Here is a 20,237-nt window from a genome sequence, read left to right as displayed (position 1 = left end):
CGGGGCTGGGGCTGCCCTCCCCAAACGCCGCGGGCGCTCCGGGGCGGAGGTGGCGTTCGCCCCTCGGATGCCGCTTGTTGGCGGGTCTTGCCGCTTGTTGCCGAGTTGCCGTTTTTTTGAGGCGTTCAAAAAAAGCCCTTTGGCGCGCTGCTTTCTGAAGGGCGAGTGAGGGTCGTGACGAGTTCTTGGGGACCGCAGTTCCGTGTCGTGACTGAAGTTTTGTGCCTCAAGCCCGGCAGGTGGTGGTCTGTAGCAGAAAGAACGAGGGGGTGCCGCTGTCTGCCGTGTCGCCGGTGCCTGACAGAAGCGCGTATGTGGAAGTGAACCGATTGACACCTCTCCCGCGAGGTTAATCAATAATCGGAATGATTTCTCTTGTAACGCTAAGTGCGTTTTTATAAGCAGCCGTGAAGCCCTTAAATACGCAGTAAGTTGCTACAGCGACAAAGCTTACGCAGTACGTGGTCCTCAGAAGATCTTTTCTCACAAGTTCGAAGTATTGCACTCCCGTCGCGTGATATACACCAACTTCTTGTCTTGCGTCTCGATAAAGTTTCTTAACTTGAAACGAAGTAATCAAACCAAGTTCATTATGTCTACTGCCAACTTCCCTCACTCCTTTTTAAGTGCTAACGTGATTGCTGGTATTTTTTTCCTTTGCCTATTCGTATTCCAGAATCCAAGGCCTCGGAAGTTTGACAGCGGTGGAAGATTCAGCTGTCCCAGGACAGTAACTGTGCCTAAGGTCAGTAAAGTACTTTGCTGTTTCCTTTATTTTTTTTCATCATAACAGTACACATACATGAAAATGGAAATGATCACTAAAGATCAGCGGTGGCAGGTACTAAACGATTGACGGCCCAGCCAGGGGGAGCGGCAGGACCAACGCCCCATCTGCCGCCTGGTGTGGGCAGGGGCCGCGGCTGGCACCGGGGAGGCCAGCACGGAGCACAGATGACAGTGCTTCTAACTTCATGCAGAGACATAGATATTATTAACTTAAAGTGCATCCTGTACCTCAGTGACCTGTAAAATCTTACCTGTTCTTGAAATCTAGGAATTCTGAAACAGAAGTTAGAAAGACTTTTTTTTGTTGTTTCTGATGACTCAAAGCAGGGCAGCCCAAACTTTTCTGATGTCTTTTAAGTCTGTTGCAGTGGAAGCCTTGCTAAGGAGGCAGGTTGACAAGAACGCTCTCGTATAAATGTTGGTTAATCAAAATGCACATACATTAAAAAAAAAACGTAATGAGTAATTTTGCTATAATCGGCATTTTGTCACATTAGCTTTGAAACTAATTTCTAGAGAATTTCAAAAGAAAATTAAGGAAGTTCTCACCGGAGTGAGATTATCCTCTTTATTAATGTCAAATGTGCTTATGAGGAACATGTAATTTTATTTTTCTTTTAAGCCATTTGACAATACAAATCTTCTTTCTCCTAGGTTGTGGAATTGCCCTCTAAGCTGAGTGTGTGGTTTGCATGATATCCCTGTTCACTTTCAACTAGTATGGTGAGGTTCTTTTGGAAACTGTTTCTTAATTTTGGTAAAAGTTTTTTTATTTCAGTTGAGAGAGGAGGGAAGGGGCATGTGTCAGTTAGTCTGCTGCCCTGAAATACTAATATTAAAGGTAACTTAAGGTTGACATTCATTCTGTTCTGAGTAGAAATAGTATAAGCAAAACATATGTAGTTCTTAAATTGTATGAATCTGATATCACAAAGTAGAACCTTCCAAATAAACTTGGTTGTCAGAGAGTAAAGCAAAGACTAAAGGTGCATTAAAGGTGAATCAGTTGAGTGGTTTTTAAGAAATGTTCCTAAGTAGAGCTTTTTAGATGTTTCAGTAATGATACAGGTGGTTGATCATAACTGCAAGTTTGACTATGCTTTGAGTTGTTAGATGCTGCCTGTGACACTTCATGAAGGCCTGTTTTTTGGGGTGTGATTTTTTTTTTTTTTTTTTTTTTTTTTTTTTTTTTTTTTTTTTTTTTAGAAGATGCTAAGGACTTTCTGAGAATTGGACTTGACTGGAGGATTTCCAAACTGTTAGGTGAAAATGCAAGCTGTGAAGACCATGACTGGTTAAAACTGCCCTTGCATGAAGAATTTTAAAACTTTTCATAAACCAGCTTGTGACTTCTTTGTTGTTGTTATTAAATGCTCTTAAAAATAGGAAGAGTAAAATAAGTAAAATTACACTTCATCGGCACTAATATGGAAATTAAATACAGGGACTAATTTATTTCTCTGGGATGCTGAGGCTAATTTAGATCTAAAACTTATATTTAGTAAGGGTAAGAATACATAGAGAAGCTATGAAGAGAGAAACTATTTTTATTTGGATCAGGAAGATTCTCTAGAAAGCTGTAAAAATGCCATTGTTTTGTGGCAAAGAAATTGGCTTTTTATTGCATTTGGAGGAAAATGTGATTCAAGTTAAGCTGATTAAATTCAAAGAAATTAGTAATGGTATGAACTATAAATTGTTGTTGACTATTGAAGGCAGCGCAGATATGTATATAGATGCATATTTTTCTTTAACTGAGGTTAGTGACTTCCTTGTGGCTTAGTAAGAGAAAAAAGTCAGGAACAACAGTAAACACAGCAGCTGAATTTATATTTGCAAGTTAAATTCAGCCACCCTGGTACCAGATTAAAAAGATTTCAAAAGGCTTCTGAATTCTGGAAGATGATGTTCAAATTCTTAAAGAGATGTCAACCACTTGCATGTTATTATCTGTAGGTTTCTGGCTCACAAGCCGTTTTCGGATTTATATTCTACATAAGTAGAATTACCTGGCTTACTTTTTCCTGTAGTTTCTCCATCAATACCTGTTTCTAACCCACTTTGAGTTATGTGCTTATGAAAAATATCTAATGTAGGCCTAATGTGAATGAAATAATCCCTCCTTATGAGCTTGCTGTTCACTGATCAAACTTGTTTACTACTACTATGTGATACAATCAGAAATGGGAATCATCTGTCACAATCAGAAACATCAAAATAGCATAATATAAATTGATCTCATAGTTTTCTTACCAGTTGTCAAATTACTATTTATTTGATTTGGTCTATAGTCAAGAAAAGTAATCTGCTTGGGTACCCTGTGGGGGGAGATAAGCAGTTAAGTATGCTGGGTCCTACCAGGGAGTATTTATCAAGTTTTCTGCTGAACAAGTCCTGTGCTAGCTGAAGAACCTCTGGAGGTATTAAGTGATTAGCACAAGTGTGTTTAGGTTGACTTTCTTTTAAAGGATATCCTGATTAAACATAATATTTTGTCAAAATGTGAAGATGAGAGTTAGTTATATAATAAAAGTATGCCTACAGCTGCTGTTTCAAGGTACGGTTCTTAATTCTTTTCTTTTGCACTCATTAACTGTTGCATGGAATTGCACTGTTGCTTTTGGTTTTTCTGCTTTTGACCATTGTATATAATTTGTACTTTTAATTTAATTGTGTGCTGCCTAATCTTTGTGGAAGACTACATTTGAGAGACTTCCCCTGTCCCCCCTCCTCATTTCAGCATGTGAAAATAGACCCTTTCATTTCAGGTCTGTGGACATGACTTTCATATTGGAGTAAGAGGCAGCATTTCTGACACTGCGGCAGACTGGGTAGGTGTAAAGGAAAAAGTGTTTTGATTGTTCCTGTTGATACCACTCTTCCCTACTCTTGCTGTTTCCCTGTTAACTGAAGTTGTTCAAACTCAGGACTGTTGCCAAAAGTGCAGCACCATCCTTGGCGGCACATTTCTGCATCTCCCTTATGATGTAGCAATTGGTGTGTGTGAACTGCATAGTAAATTATTCTGGTACCATGCTGCGTTGCAGTTGTCAGTCACTGAAGGGGGAGCTGTAAAAACACAAGGGTGGGGAATGACATGAGTGCCTCTGCTTGCTGCAGCCTTAGGTCATCTTAAACTGACCAGGAGGCCACACCCTAATTTTCCTATGAAACCCAGTAGAATGAATGCTTATATGATTCAATAATCTAACCATTATCTTTGCAATTAACTTTCTTAAATTACTTGTAGTACAGTGTAATTAACTTGCTGCCATTCTTATTCATTAGGAGACATGGTGTATTATAGGGGCATTTAAAGTCAAGGCAAAGACATCATTCTTTCTCAGTAGTGAATACCAGAAGCAAAGGAGCCAAAATAATGTTTACATACATACACTCTGTGCAGCTGTGCATATTTCATGCAAGTGCACAAGTGTATGGTGGGGTCAGTACTCCCTACTAGGATCTTACCATTCAAACAAAACATTACTGTCTCTTGGGAGGTGAGTTGCATTAATCATGGGAGTAAGGATGATCCAAAAACAGTTCAGGTACAGGCAGAAATCAAATCTTACCATGTCTTCTGGTTTGGGATCAGACCATGTAGAGAAATCAGGGACTGGTAAGCCTTTTCTTGTCTTTAGGTGAAATGGTAGCTACATGTGCAGTGGCACAAGAGAAGGATGTGAAATAACTTCCATGTGTAATGAAGTGCAGGCCACTGCAGATCTGTCCTACTGTACCTTGCCATGACTTTGTTAAGAGTATCGCTCCAACTTTCAATTCTTGCTTACTAGGTAATTCCTATACTGCAATACTTTGAAAAAGGTCATAGACACTTTAAAGAGAGGATTCAAAACACATTTTTGCACTTGTCCAGAGTGACAACATACTTCAAGGGTAGTACTTGAGCATGCAAACTATGCTTCAAAGACTTCTGTATCTTAAAGCTCTTTCCAACCTAAATGATTCTATGATTCTATATGCCTTCAGCCTTTTAACTGTAGTATTTTCTAGGCGAGAAACACTTACAATACTGTTTGGCAGTCAGCATGAAATGCATGTTGCCACAGTGACCCCAAAAACCACTGCAAATTAAATGAATACAGCATCTGGGTATTTTACTGACTTGTAACATTGCCAGGTGACTTAGTTTAATTCATAAATTACATGTAATCCCTCTTGGTTTTGTTAGGCTTTCTTTTCCTACCTAGCTTTGCTAGGCTTGATTAGGATTTCCTCTCCGGTTCCATTTCTGTGGGTTTTTTCATTGTTAATTTTCTCATTTTATTACCCACTATAGTGCATTCATTTTCTTACTTTTTTTTTTTATTTGTCAGTTCACCTGTTTCTATTTTTTAGTCTCTGATTTCTCTTCCTGGCTCCATGTATACAGACAAGTTATTTGTTCTGAGCTTGTGTTACCAGGAAAATTACTCCAGCTTCAGGTCTATTCCTTCCCCCTTGTTTTGGTTACCTGTCCTTTCCCAAAACACAGTCAATTGAAATCTGTAATGATTTTTTGTGAAGTCATTCATTCACTGCACAATGTAAGACCTTGGATGTCGTGGAAGCTGTAGTGCAAAACTTAGTTTCTGTGCAGGAAACTTCTTGAACTCAAAAGTAGGGGATCTGTTCATTTTTCATTTGGTTTCTGTCAGTGCTAGTGAATTTGTTTCTGTGTAATAAAACTTGGTGGATGTATAGAAAAGCTTTCTCTCCTTATAAAACTGGTCAGTTTTATAAAGATGAATACAAACTCCAGACATCCTCAGTCTCTTGAGCTGTTTGGCTGTTGTGGTTTAACCCCAGCCAGCAACTAAGCACCACACACTATCTATCTAACTATCACTCCCCCTCCTCAACAGGACAGGGGAGAGAAAATATAACAAAGGGCTCATGGGTTGAGATAAGAACAGGGAGAAATCACTCAACCAATTACTGTCACAGGCAAACCAGACTTGGCTTAGGGAAAATTGACTTAATTTATTGCCCATCAAACAAGAGTAGTGTAATGAGAAATAAAACCAAATCTTAAAACACCTGCCCCCCACCCCTCCTTTCTTCCCAGGCACAGCTTCACTCCTGAATTCTCTACCTATCCCCTGCCAGCAGTGCAGGGGGATGGGGAATGGGGGTTGGGGTCAGTTCATCACATGTTGTCTCTGTCGCTCCTTCCTCCTCAAGGGCAGGACTCATCACACTCTTCCACTGCTCCAGTGTGGGGTCCCTCGCACGGGAGACAGTTCTCCACAAATTTCTCTGGTGTGGGTCCTTCCCGTGGGCTGCAGTTCTTTATGAACTGCTCCAGCACAGGTCCCTTCCATGGGCTACAGTCCTTCAGGAGCACAGACTGCTCCAGCGTGGGTCCCCTGCAGGGTCACAAGTCCTGCCAGAAAACCTGCTCCAGTGTGGGCTCCTCTCTCCACGGGTCTGCAGGTCCTGCCAGGAGCCTGCTCCAGCGCAGGCTTCGCATGGGGTCACAGACTCCTTCGGGCACCCACCTGCTCCGGCGTGGGTTCCTCCCTGGGCTGCAGGTGGAGATCTGCTCCACCATGGACCTCCCTGGGCTGCAGGGGGACAGCCTGCCTCACCAGGGTCTTCACCACGGGCTGCAGGGGAATCTCTGCTCCACTGCCTGGAGCATCTCCTCCCCCTCCTTCTGCACTGACCTTGGTGTCTGCAGGGTTGTTTCTCTTACATGTTCTCACTCCTCTCTCCGGCTGCTGTTTCTGTGCTGCTACAACTTTTTTCCCATCTTAAATCTGTTATCCCAGAGGCACTACCACCATCGCTGATGGGCTTGACCTTGGCCAGCAGCGGGTCTGGCCTTGGCTCTGTCAGACATAGGGAAAGGTTCTAGCAGCTTCTCACAGAAGCCACCCCTGTAACCCCCTGCTACCAAAACCTTGCCACGCAAATCCAATACATTGGCTTTTTTAATTTGTAAATTTTTTTTTTCCCTTGGTCTTTCTCCTCCAGACAACCAAGTATTTACAGAGATGGAGTACCAAAATGTGAGTGAAGGTATGGGTGGCAAAACTACATATATTGTCCAGTCTTACAGGTCAACTTAATGCATGATCTAAAGTAGCGCTTAAAGGAAAGGTCAATGAGTATAGGCATCACTTCCTGGTAAACAAAATAAATTAGTGTCTATAAATCTATGCAGTTCCAGATTTTTTATTTTTTTTTTTTCCAGATTGAAAGCAGCTATCTGTTGCTTCAGAAACTGAATTGTCTTAATTGTCATTAGTTTGGAAGTGTTAAGTAAGTCTGTCACTGGAGAAGACTGTGTTTATATATAATTTCCTTTTATTCTGTACAGCCCTGTTTTATCCACTAATATATGCCTTTCAATTTGTTGAAACAGACCTTGTGTATGTACAATGGATTTGTTTTCTAAAATAGAAAACAAATTTATTGAAGTAAAATTAAGTGCTTTGAAAATGTAAAAGTAACTTGAAAATAACTATTCATTGCTAAGTCTTATCCGCAGGATCCCATAGCATATGTTCTGTAGGGAAATTGTTTTGCTAATGGCACTGCTAATGGCAATTTTTGTCTCACCATCATGTAAAATAAGTCTCAAGTGTATCTGTGTATATTTATATACGCTAGTGGGACTTCTACGTAAATGCAAAGATCATTCAGTTGATACTGTGTTCCCCTATTGCCTCTGCTCTCTGCTGCTTCTTTTTGCTGTGTAATGGTTGCCCTCTGTAGGGCTGAGGAGTGGGCAGTAATAACATAAATACTGTCTTTGATGTAGAATCACCAAGGAACAAGATTATGATTCATTAGGAATTTTTTATTTTTGTCAACTTTATTTTGGAGCCATAGGGTTCATCTGTTTTGCGTACAAAATGGGTATTTTTAGTGCACACCTGTGACAAGCGTAGCCTAGCGTGTTGTGAGCAATGTTCTTTTGGAGGAGCTCTTTGTCATGGTACTAGTTGCTGTTTCAGAGTGTACCTTAAAAGACAGGGAGAAGGACTCATAACACATGACAAGAAAAAAGCCAGGTCTCAGCAGGATCCAGAGTTCTCAAAACATACAATCCAAAGACTAGATTAAAACTGTGTTCTAGTCTAATGAGCGTTAGTAACTTGATGTTTAACCACAGCAATCTAATTTAAAACTGTAGACTGCCCAAAGGTGGTCTCAGTGAGGTGGTACCTCATTTAGTTATCAGTATTTTATAAAACACAGAGACTATTAATAGGATGCATGGATTTAAATATTAATAAAATTCAGGAGTTGTATTTGCTTCATACGTTTTCTTCTCAGACTCATGTTTCTCCCACAGTTGATTATATGTTCGTAAGCAAAATAATAGGGTTAAAACTAAAGAAGTCATGCTTAACAGTAATATGATTTTAGTGTTACTGTTAAATCACTTCACAGTATACTTTGATCAGGAAAAATTATTATCTCGCCAGCTAACTTGTGTGTTCTATTCAGAGTTGGAAGAAATGAAGACTGTTAGAGGATGTACTATTGTGAATTAAAACTGAAGAGAAAAGTTTGTTTTCTGTCATTGGTAATACTTAGGAGAGGGAATAAGAGAGGAGAAGATCTTGTCCTGTGGTGGACTCACCCTGGCTAGACACCAGGTGCTCACCAAAGCCATTCTATCACTCCCCCCTCCTCAGCTGGACAGGGGAGAGAAAAATATAACAAAGGGCTTGTGGGTTGAGATAAGGACAGGAGAGATCATTCACCAATTACTATCACGGGCAAAACAGACTCAGCTTGGGGAAAATTAACTCACTTTATTACAGATCAACCAGAGTAGGGTAATGAGAAATAAAACTAAATCTCAGAACACCTTCCCTCCACCCCTCCCTTCTTCCCGGGCACAATTTCACTCTTGGATTCTCTACCAAACCCCTGCAGCAGCGTGAGGTGACAGGGATGGGGTTTATGGTCAGTTCATCACACGTTATTTTATGCCGCTTCATCCTCCTCAGGGGCAGGACTCATCACACTCTTCCCCTGCTCCGGCGTGGGGTCCTCCCCAGGCTGCAGGTGGAGATCTGCTCCACCGTGGACCTTCCTGGACTGCAGGGGGACAGCCTGCCTCACCAGGGTCTTCACCACGGGCTGCAGGGGAATCTCTAATCTCTGCTCCGGTGCCTGGAGCATCTCCTCCCCCTCCTTCTGCACTGACCTTGGTGTCTGCAGGGTGGTTTCTCCTAATTGATCTCACTCCTCTCTCTGGCTGCCTTTTCTGTGTGTCCCAGCAACTTTTTTTCCTTCTAAAATCTGTTATCCCAGAGGTGCTACCACCATCGCTGATGGGCTCGGCCTTGGCCAGCAGCAGGTCCATCTTAGAGCCGGCTGGTATGGGCTCTGTCGGACACAGGGGAAGCATCCTTACAGAAACCACCCATGTAATGTCCCGTCCCCCCGTCCCCCCCCCCCCCCCCCCCAAAAAAAAAACCCTTGCCACACAAAGCCAATACATGTCCATATATACTGAAAAGATGGAGCATTCATGTAAACAAAAGATGTAGGCTTTCTGGATACAGGGGAGAATGTAAACAAAAATTAATGTTGTACTGTCTCCTGAGTCTCCAGACAGTCTGAGATTATGACTTTGCCCTCATTTATATGATTACTTTGTTAATACTGGAGCTTTAATCTAAAGGATGATTCCTACAGTGGCTAGTTTATTACTAATTGTTCCAACAGATGAAGCAGAGGTGGGCTGAGGAACAGAGACTATTGCATGAGAAAGTGTCATGCAGTGAGAAGCTGATAAACATTGCTAAGGTAGTGAGGAGGAAACAAAACACAAATGAGACAAGAAGGGCAAGAACTGTGGGTATCATAGCTGTGACCATGTTTTTCCTGCATACTACACTACTCTCCTAGAAAATATTAAGTAGTAATTAAAAATTCAGCTTGTGAATAGAAGTATTGTACTCTATTGTTGATCTTGATGCAAATCTTTCATCTATTAGGACAAGAGCTTATTCAAGTAATACTTAATTTATGTGATGCACATCATCATGCAGATTTTTATTACTTTCCAACCACTTGACTTCAAGTGTGCAATTCTTAGAGCTTTTAGTCCTAGAGTTATGTGATTGTTTGAGAACATGAATCTTCCTTTTAAAAAATAAAAAATTTCTGGCTTTTGTTGTTGTGGAGAAAAGCTTTAAATGTGAAGCTGAAAATTAAATACTCAAAAGGCAAACAATCCAAAACCTGTGTCTTTAGAGTGTCATGGTTAAGTTGAGAATGGAAATTTTTTTTTTTTCCAGACAATTTGTGAGGCTCTGAAAACTTGTAAATTAGAAAAAGTAGTTTCATGCTTTTAAATTGAATGATAGATCAGTTGAGAGACAAATCTTTTTGGTAGCTTCCTGTGAATCCATGGTGGGTTTTGGATGCATGGGAAACGAGACCTTTTTTCCCCAAATATTATTTTCTTAAACTAAGTTATGTATGTTTAGTTCTGCAGAACAATAGAAATCAAAGTAACAAAAGTAAATGTCTTTCATGCTACAAGGTAGAGCTGCTGATAAACACTGTATCCTGGAATCTTGTTTGTGCATTTTTCTGTTTTCAGAAGGAAGCAGGGTTAAAAATGAACAGTGAAAAGGGTGTGTTTCACAGACAAATTTTGCAGAATTTTGTTGATTGCTATTGTGATCCTGGCAGTCGTTTTCTTTTTTTCTCTCCATGCTATGCATTGTTAAACTATTTCCTTTGCAAGAGAAAAAAAAAAAAGGCACAGCTCATCATATTTTGACTTTCATAACAATGTTTTTCTTTCTTCCTTTAACCTATTTACCATTTCTTTGCAATAATTTGCTAACATCTTCAATTTTCTTTCTTCATTTTTTTCTACAGTGTTGTTGCAGATCTCTTAGTAGTTGGTTTAAAGGTAGGAATCTCTTTATAGCCTTTCACATACACTGGTTACTTCTTTTATTATAACCCTTCCTGTTTTTTGCTGATGCCATGTTGATAATCATAAACCTCATGGTTTTGTTCTGTTTCTCTTAGCTGTATTTCTTTCTCAATTTTAACCTTTAATAATAACAAATTATAAACCAGATTGTCCAGTTATGGTACTTTTGTACTTTTTAAGGCTATGTAAATTTTCTTCTGCCCAAATTCTGCCTAGCTTACTTGTGGTTTTTTTAGGTTACTGGTTGTTTACATCCTGTAAACATCTTCTGATTGGTTCATAGTAAAGCATAAAATGGCACAAAACCATACACAATATGACATTGTACAGATACATTTGTGATTTCAACCAAAACCCCTTAAGTTTAAGGCAAAGTATCATCTTGCTGTACAGGACTTCATTCTGTATAGTGTTTATTTACAGACATACTCACACATTCAATTACTTATTAAGAATTAGGATGAAGATTTTAGTAAGGGTGGTGTTGAGTGTCCTATTGATTGTTTGAAAAAGGAATATATTGAAGTAACTTTCTCTTGAAACAAAAAACCTGTGTTAACTCATGAGGAAAACCTAAATTTTGATCTTCACATATTTAAGGGTTAAACTAACTAGGAAGCATAGACATTAATCTTTATTGCTAGTAAAGTTTGCATTTAAAGTACTGGAGAACAACATTATTGGAAATCATAAATCGGTGATGATGCTACAAAGAAAAGCTGTCATCTTTTTGATGCACAGTTTCAAAGGAAGCTCTGCTTCTCTGTCATGATGCCCGCTTGGTCTCTGGAGCATTCAAAGTTCTGTATAGATTCTTGTCCTTTAGGATGAGTTTAAAGCCTTCATACTGAGGGGAGGTATTTCATACTTTAAGAATTAAAATGTACATTTATGTTCATTTAAAAACTTAACTTGTCACACTAATTTTACAGGTCATGATAATCCCATGCTCAAGGTTGCTTTTGTTGATAGTGGTTTATTTTACTACTGTGCTCTCCTTGCTCCACTGCAGCCTCTCCCAGTGACCCAAATCAGTTGAGCAATCTCGACATCATATGTTAGAGGGAAGTACCTAGAAGAGGAGAAAAGCCTCTGTGATAATGAATCTCTAGAAAGGCATGGTTGATATAAGAAGTCTGTGTTTTCTCTCGTAAGCTAATGATTTACTTCCTGGCATCTTCAAATTGCATATTGATGGGACATACACAATTTCAAGAGGAAAATATTATTTCCTTAGGTTCTTGCCCTGTATCTAGCATAAATGCAAAGTATATAATGTTATACTGTTCTGACCTGTGGACTCTGGTCACGATGTCTGGTTTGGACTTTCTGCATGAAACTGCAGGTTCGATACACTTGGTAATGGTGTATCTTATTTTAAATTCTGATGTAGTCAGCCTTAAAGGTGTCTGTACATCCAGATGCAGACTTAGCATTACTGAATTTTTTTTCTCTTTAGTAATAAAAGAAATGTAGTCATAAAATTCTGTGAAGTGTCATATTATTGTTCAGTTTAAGTGAACAGCAAACTGTTAGACTGATACCTACATTTGGCCCATGCCAACTTCTGCTGTGAATTCCTGTAATACAGTGGATTGTAATGCGGTTCTACACCATGTCCTCATTCGAGTGTAAACTTCTTTGATGCAGAAATGGTGTGGTTTCTAGTTTTCATTTCTCTTGCTCACTCACATTTGTGCAAAATTAGTGAAACAATAGTTGGACCTTATATTTTCCTATGCTTATTTGCAGACCCTAATATGTTTAGGGAGATGCAAACGTCTTTGATATTGGTGATGCATGTTTAGCAGTTCTCCTAGTGTACAAACTAGAAACCTTTTTGTTTTGCTGCAATAAGAAGGGTGTCCTTCTCTCTACATGGGAATGCACCTCAATAAATTTGAGAAATTAACTTTTAAATGAGTGTGGGTTTAGTGCTTTAAGTATGAATAGGCTATATTAGTACACTGGGAAAGGAAACAACAGGGACATGCAAGATGTAAGTTATTCTGACCTTCAGATTAATTATTTTCAAATTAATCTGTTCAGTTTTATTGAAAGCCGAATAAGTGTGCAAAGTGTTGTGTAAATAAGAAGTGTGGAAAAGGCTTTTGGTAATAAGTCTGTTTTTCCTGGAGTCTCATGCAAATTACTAAATTTTCCAAAGTCATATTTACTAATAAATTATTCTTAAAATGGAAATGCTGAAGTGCCAGGAGTACACTTGTTTTATTATATAAATGCAACCTGTCAGGGAGGGGAGAACAACTTGATCTGCAGATCCCTTTGTTACTTTAACATTGTTAATTTTGAGACTCCTTCATTTTGATTGGTTTTTGGATTGTTTGGTTCCCCATGTGTAGTCTGATATACCAAATACATTATCTAATAGTGATGCAAAAGAGTCATAATTCAGTTCCTGAGATTGTGTGATGCTGTTCTGTGTCAAGTGCAGTTAATAAATAGTTTGTCTTTGCTTGTTCTTCAAATCAGTAATAGTGGCAGAACACTGCTGAATTCTACCTGCTGCACTAGGAGCAAATTGATGAGAGTTAAGCTGTCTGTGGTTTACTCTGTATTTCACACCATTAAAACAATCTTCTTATGTGAACAGTAGTTCCAAAATCTGTGGGAAGCAAGAAAGTGTGTCATTCTATTAAAGGCAGCAAAAAGTAGAGTAGAAGTTTAATATTGACCTGCATCCTTGAGTGGTTGTCAGAATTGGGAAGGAACAGCAACAGTACTTACCAAGCTGTGGTGCTGATTGGTTTTTGTCATGCCTTCATCACAAGGTACAGAGTAAAAGGCAAATTATTATTTTTCTTACAGAAGAGAAAACAATTGAAAAACAGTTCTGTGGTATACCCTACTGTTGTTGTTCTCCTGCTCCCACACTTACACAATTTTTCAGACCTTAAAGGGTAGAGAATTCAGTGCTTGTGTCATAATATAAAGGAGAGCTGCATACTACATGATACTTCCAACTCTAGAACACCTGGAGAGTTGAGGTTTCTATTTAAAATATCAGGGGTCTTTGTCCAGGAGCATTAGAGACTTAGGAAATTCCTTGTGTTGATAGTCTGCATAGAGCTTTCTTCATCTGAGCTCAAGCTAACATGCTGAATCTATTTAATTTGATATTTTAACTTACTAAGGTAGCTATGCAGTTCTCTGAAAACAGTTACCCCTTTTAATGTGGATAAATACTTTCAGCTGAAAAGTTACATGGCTCAGAGAATATAATTCCTTAGCTTTTTGTCAATTATTATTACTTCCCATGTTACAAAAAATGGGAGTGTTTCTTTTCATAATTGAAAATGTTGTTTAATAACTTTTCACATTAATTCAACTGTCCAGTATAAGTCTACATACATATTTGAAGCCCCTTATAAGCGAAGGCTGAAGTAGACTCTTAGATGTGAAAAACACTGAGCTTCACTCTTAAATTTGTGAAGACAACTGCAGTGTAACTTCCAGGAGAAGGGGAGAAAGAAGATTAACTTGGGATAACCAAGTAAACCAGTAAACTAGGGATACCAAACCCACTTTCTAGTACGTATAAGCACTGTCACAGAAGGTATAAGAAGCAGAATTTGGTTTCTGTATGTAGCCTTCCTTTCCATGTTTCAGCCCAGCATGGAGTCCTCCAGGTTGTCTTGCAGGATATCATCACTGGGAGAGAAGGATGGGAAGTATCTTTCCTGGGGATGAGTCTCTGGCCTCCAGTTTGACAAACTATCATTTTAATGCATTTAGTAATCAAATTATTTTTTATTGTAATATTGGGCACTTTAAAAGGGCATTTGTAGATTTAGAATGCTAAACAAGAATTTAACTTTTAGGAATTCTGTTTAAGGGAGAGCAGTCATTGATAGTTTACAATCATTGAAAGTTTACAATCATTGAAAAATTGACAGTGCCTTTATATAAAAAGGAATATTTTATTAATGTTTTCTTTCCCATTTGATAGCTTAGTTAAATGTTGAAATTGTGGAAAAAGTATTCTTAGTTGATTTCTTCTCAAGTCACTGAAATCCTTGTGAGGTTTTTATGCCATGTATTATTTGGTTTTATTCACCTGTACTTGCAATGCAGGAATATTGCAAGAGTTTTTGTGTAAGAATTGTAAAATGTGATAAATCCTAAGCAGCTTTGAAATGTAACTACAAGTGTTGTTCAGAGAAAACAGGACCTGCCTGTGGTAGCCAGCTGCTTGTAATAACCTATATAGGAGTTTTAAGATTATGAATAGATGTAATTTTCCTCACGCAGATTTCCTAGCATTTCAGCATCTGTACTATTTAGTTTCTCTTGATTGCTTATTTGTGAACCACAGTTACCATATGTCTCGGCCTAGTGAGCTGACATCCCTTGAGTAATTAGGGTGATGTTGGATGCCCGCAGTTTGACCTCTCTTACGTTGCTACATAGTTGTTACGGATGGGACTTCCCTTAGATTAAGCACAATCAGGCAGGTGATAGGAAAAAAAGGTGTAATTCAGGCCAAACTGAATTTACGTAGGAATACTTGCCCAGTGACTCACTACACCAGTCCACAAGTAACAGCTCAAAGAGGTCACCTGCTATGTGACCACTGACATAGCTGATGTGTTTCTACCAATTCCTGTGGCTCCCCAGTGTAAACTGTAGTTTGCCTTTCCTGGAGGGGAGCACAATACACCTGGAACCACCTGCCATGGGGGTGGAAGCATAGTCCAGTATCTGTCACAGACTTGTGCAAATGGTTTGGAGGAGGACAGTGCCCCAGAACACTTAGAGTAAGCTGATGGCATCATAGTATAGGGAAACACTGCCCAAGGGGTAGATAACAGATATAGTTGAAATTGAACTGAATGTAAGACTTGCTATCAAAGAGGAATAAGGTGAAGGGACTTGCAGGACTAGAAATACAGTTTCTGTGTGTTAAATAGCAACATGGCCACCATTGTCTTCATACTGACATGATTAGTAAGGTTGTGCAATAGTTCCACCGATGAACGTAAAAGGAAACAAATTTTATTTAGAATGGTAGGATTTTGGCGAATATATGTACCCAGATAAAGTCAGCTCAAGAGCCCACTGTTCCAAGTCACCAGGAAAAACACACTTGAGTGGGGCCCAAGCAACAATAGGCCTTTGACCAGATGAAGCAATAAATTGCATGTGCTGTTGTGCTGACCCCTGTCAGAATGGGTCCAAATGTCTGAAATGTACTAAATAAAACCAGTCAAACCAGTGGAGTTTATGGCAGAAAGCACACAGGGAGACAGGAGTATTCCTTGAATTCTGGAGCCAAGGCTGCTGTCAACCTGAGAAAACCATATCCTAACAGAAAGAGAAACATGAGCCATCTATGAGGGAATCTGGGCAGCATCTGCAGTGATGAGGGATGGAGTCACAACTGCTGCTGACTCTTTGGCTTCTGGTACTGGATGCTGAAAGGAGAAATGCTCTTAACTCATCATGTGGCAAGTTCTACCTGCCCTGATGGGCAGCACTGCTTACCCAGTGGGATCAGATGGTGAAACAGGGACATCCAGGCCTCTTAGAAGAGCTCATAAAATGGCCCCCAAATCGTTATTGGTGTTAGTCTCCCCCTAAAGGGAAGTTTGATTGACATTCAGAATGGGTTATTTTAAAACGTCTAGCCTGAATCATGATGAAAATTATTTTTTCCTGTCCACATATTAATTGTTTTAAAGACAAATGTAATTTATACTTCTTCCTTTACTTAGATATTGATTTTCATTGTGTGGTATAAGTCATTACTATGAAGGATACACTATATTAACACATTTACTTAAGTGTTTAACATGTTCATATCTTTAATGTTTACTCTTGCTTTTGGATATGTATAGTGGCTTTTTCTACTTCAGTTAACTTGTGTTTGTGTGCATGTATGTTTGTGTGGTTCTGGGAGAATATTCTGAGAAAATATTCTCGTATGCTTGTTTTCTTCTTAAAGTCTTTCCTGGGCATCACCTGTTAGAAGTGTTAGATTTTTTTGCACTGAGCTAATATGTACATTCTCATATTTTCAGCTTACATAGGAACTGGAATGCTAATAAAGTGACAAAATGCTTTATTTTTAAAATAGTTCCTAGTTAAACAGCACAACTTTCAAATCTGTTGACTATACATGAACCAAACTGAGTTAGCATTAGGAGATCTCTTTTCAACAACAATTTATTCTTCATTGTTTGATTGCTTCTTTTGATAGAGACAGCCCAGTTCTGGGAGTACTCACCAGCGTTGCCTAAAGTGACATATGAATCCATAAAAGTAAATGAAGCATGGAAAGAGTATAGGCATGTTGGAAGTTGAGCCTGGCACAAGTTAAGTTACGCTAAAGTTGGAAATGTTGGACAGTGTTAATGTGAAAGACTGAGCTGGCAAGTAAACCCGTGTATGCAAGCAAAGTCTTATCAATTCAGAATGCAGCGTAGATATACTGCTTCAAGAGACAGGTTTGATACAGAGGTAAAGCTGTAATAATTAGATTTTGTGTGTGAGTTATTAAAATCTCCCAAATGTGACGTGGTAGTTGTGATGCTTACTACGAAGCTTGTATCTGTGACAGTATTTTCCTCCAATTATCCTCCTGTAAAAGTCATGGTAGAAAAAAGGATACAGAAGTTTTTATGCTATTGAGAGAAGGCAGACTATGAGAGGCTGAAGCCTGATATTAACTTTTCTGATTACTTCCCCATAAAACTACAGAGTCTTGTCTCCACCTAAGTTTTGTAGTTGGATGGTGCTAGTTTTCCTGTGAATAAAAATGCAGAGTCTGTCTCTTTAAAGAATGGTTAGAAGTAGGCAGGTAAATGATGCAAGTATTACGGTTGTTAAACTCTTTTTGGAAGAAAGCTCTTTTTGGAAGAAATCAACTACAGATTGACTGTAAAAATCTCTTGGAGAAAAATAGACATAGGTGACTCATTTTTAATAAGTAACTCTACTTGCTGTCTCCACTATGGAATGTATCATGTATATTGTCACCTCTTCGTTATTAAATCTAAGCAATACAGACAAAACTTCCTCCCCTTTGCACTGTTGCTTACTCTAGCCTTCACACCATGTCACTAGTGAGAATATGTTTTCATGAAGGACGTTTAGCACTTTTAATGATGCTGCAAAAGTGAAGTCTTGTTTCAGTTTCTTCTCTGTTACTCTTATCTCCAGATCCAGCTCATCTGAGGACACTAGGCTGTTGTTTTGTTTTTGTTCTTGAAAAGTGTTTTTTGAAGGGGAGTTTGTCTTTTGTTTGGTTGGCAAATTAAATTTGCTTCCCTTTTAGCAAGAGGGATTGGAACAGAGGGAAAGGAAATGATGCAGTAAGCCACTTACCTTTGTGGCAAAAACCCCATTAATTCAGCTGGGATGCACTGTGAAACCGTGCTATCAGGTATGCAGATGCAGCTCTATGATTCTGCTGCAGACAAGATCATGGATTATTTTTTCATCAAATTAGTTTGTCCATAAGAGCCTAAGATGGTATTTCTTTTAAAGATTTTGCATCAGAAAATTCAGTTCCAGTGTTAGTATGAATAAATTTCTGTTATTTCTGAATTATAGTCTGAATTAATTGTTAGGTTTCTGTTCAATTATCTGTCTCTATTACATCCATCAGATCAGATGTTTTATGACTCTTATGTAATATGGGATAGTAACATTGTTAGATATAGATTTTCTTGGTACATTTAAGTAGTATTTACAACACCTTTTAAAGACTAGATTCTGCAATTAAATGAGTCAAACTACTAGTATGCCTTCTCCTGCTCTACATCCTAAAAACTGAAAGCAGCAATTTACCTTCTTAGGAAAATATCTTAACAAGTAGCCAAACTGTATGCCTCAATGTTAATGAGGACACATGCAAACTGTCTCTGGAAAAGAGAAAAAATACACAGTATTATAATTGTGTTATATATTAAAAAATTCCTACTTAATTCAAATAATGATTGAGTAGCTCACAATTTAAGAAGTGCCTTTTGTTACTGGGACCGTGCACATTCCTAGGCAAGGGCTTGTGGTGAGTCAAGCAGACAAACCAACTCTTGCATCCTTCCTGACCTTGCGGCTTAAAAAGCTCAAGGTATTTATACCTGGCATATATTTAGTTGCCCTTTTATTTTAGGGAGAAGGGAAGAATAGAGATCTTAGAATGTGTGGAAAGTGGAGAAGGAATGCTCAGCTCATATTTAGGGCATGGGGCTGAGGTCCTTTCAGAATCTACGTTTTCACTTTTTCTGTTATTGTAGTAGGTGAGTACTGTTAATAATTGAAAAAATTTTCAGTTAAATATAACCTGAATTCTTTAAATAACAAGTACCTGGATTTCTGGTTTCTGCTACTATAGTGAGGGTAAACATGAGTATTAAGTGGTGATAATGAAAGTGACTACGTGCATAAGGTTGAAAGTGCTTAAAATATGACTTCCAGGCTTTTATTGTCAGAGCTACATTTTTTCCCCACTACCTATGTGTAAAATTAGAGTACTTGTTGTTTGGAGTTTATTGCTTCTTTACTGATTTTTAGTCAAAGCCTGATGAAATTTTATGCCTCACGTGTTGCATCGCAAAGGCACAGAGTTGGTTTTGTGCTAGAATTGTACTTCACAACTCTTATATAGTGGGTGTGTTTTGTATTTTTAGATTATCTATTAGACTGTGGCAAGGCAGTTATTTAAAATGTGGAGACTGTGACCTGCTTAGCTTAGGTAGCTATGGATGCAGAAGTTGCTGTTGTGGATGCTTGCCAGTATGGATGACCAGAAAATGTGCCAGAACAGTTGGATTCTTCTTCGCCTCCTTGCACTTTTAAGATGTTTCCCTAGTTTCAAATGATTTTAAGTTAGCAGTTTATCACTACAGCTTGTGGTTTCTCTGACTTTGTGAATGGATGGGAGTGTTGGTTAAAGCATGTGAGATACAGTTGGTGATTCTTGTATTAATAAGATGTGACCTTGGACATACAGTAGAATTGGATGATTCATTTAAAATTCTTTTCCAGCAAAAGATAGATAACACCTAGATAACAGTAAAAGCAGACAACTGTTGAAGGTAAATGGTCTAGGTGTATACCATGCAGTAAGGGGTTTATGTGTCTGTGCTAGTTGGTACGGTGAGAGGCAGGGGGAAAGGCACTGCTCAACTCTGGTGTCGTGAGCTTTTCACTGCCTCCTTCCCCTCTGTCCTCCGCTATCTCCCCAGTGGAGTATGAATGCTGTAGATTAGTAAAGGTTATCTCCTGTTCCATATTCTTGCTGCTGACCTGGAAAACAGACACGTATAAACTAGAGATAAACTCTTTGCAATCCACATAGCTCCTGGGTGTGATTTGAACGAATGCAGTTAGCATTTATGTGGTTTAAAAAAAAAATACATTTTTAAAATTTGAATTTCTTCATTTTAAACTGCACATCAATCTTAAAAAACAGTCTATGGTGGTAAAAAGACAAATAGCTGTTTAAAAGAAGACAACATGACAAATGTGTGTGTGTAGTCAGTTTTATTATTAACCA

At 38.7% G+C, this 20,237-nt stretch overlaps 1 protein-coding gene across 1 annotated transcript in view; it reads left to right on the top strand.

Moving 5' to 3' along the window:
* Nucleotides 1-679: 679 nt before the first annotated feature.
* Nucleotides 680-20,237, top strand: part of PTBP3 (polypyrimidine tract binding protein 3) — a 53,352-nt gene continuing 33,794 nt past the window's right edge. Inside the window, exons 1-3 of the mRNA XM_075019439.1 lie at nucleotides 680-745; nucleotides 1,444-1,512; nucleotides 3,558-3,620. Coding sequence (XP_074875540.1) covers nucleotides 1,510-1,512; nucleotides 3,558-3,620 — 66 coding nt within the window. The 5' untranslated portion in view covers nucleotides 680-745; nucleotides 1,444-1,509. The remainder of the gene's footprint in view (nucleotides 746-1,443; nucleotides 1,513-3,557; nucleotides 3,621-20,237) is intronic.

Source organism: Buteo buteo, chromosome Z, assembly GCF_964188355.1.
Source record: "Buteo buteo chromosome Z, bButBut1.hap1.1, whole genome shotgun sequence".
Taxonomy (NCBI): domain Eukaryota; kingdom Metazoa; phylum Chordata; class Aves; order Accipitriformes; family Accipitridae; genus Buteo; species Buteo buteo.
The sequence above is the reverse complement of the archived record's forward strand: the minus strand, read 5'-3'. Positions and strand labels throughout refer to the sequence as shown.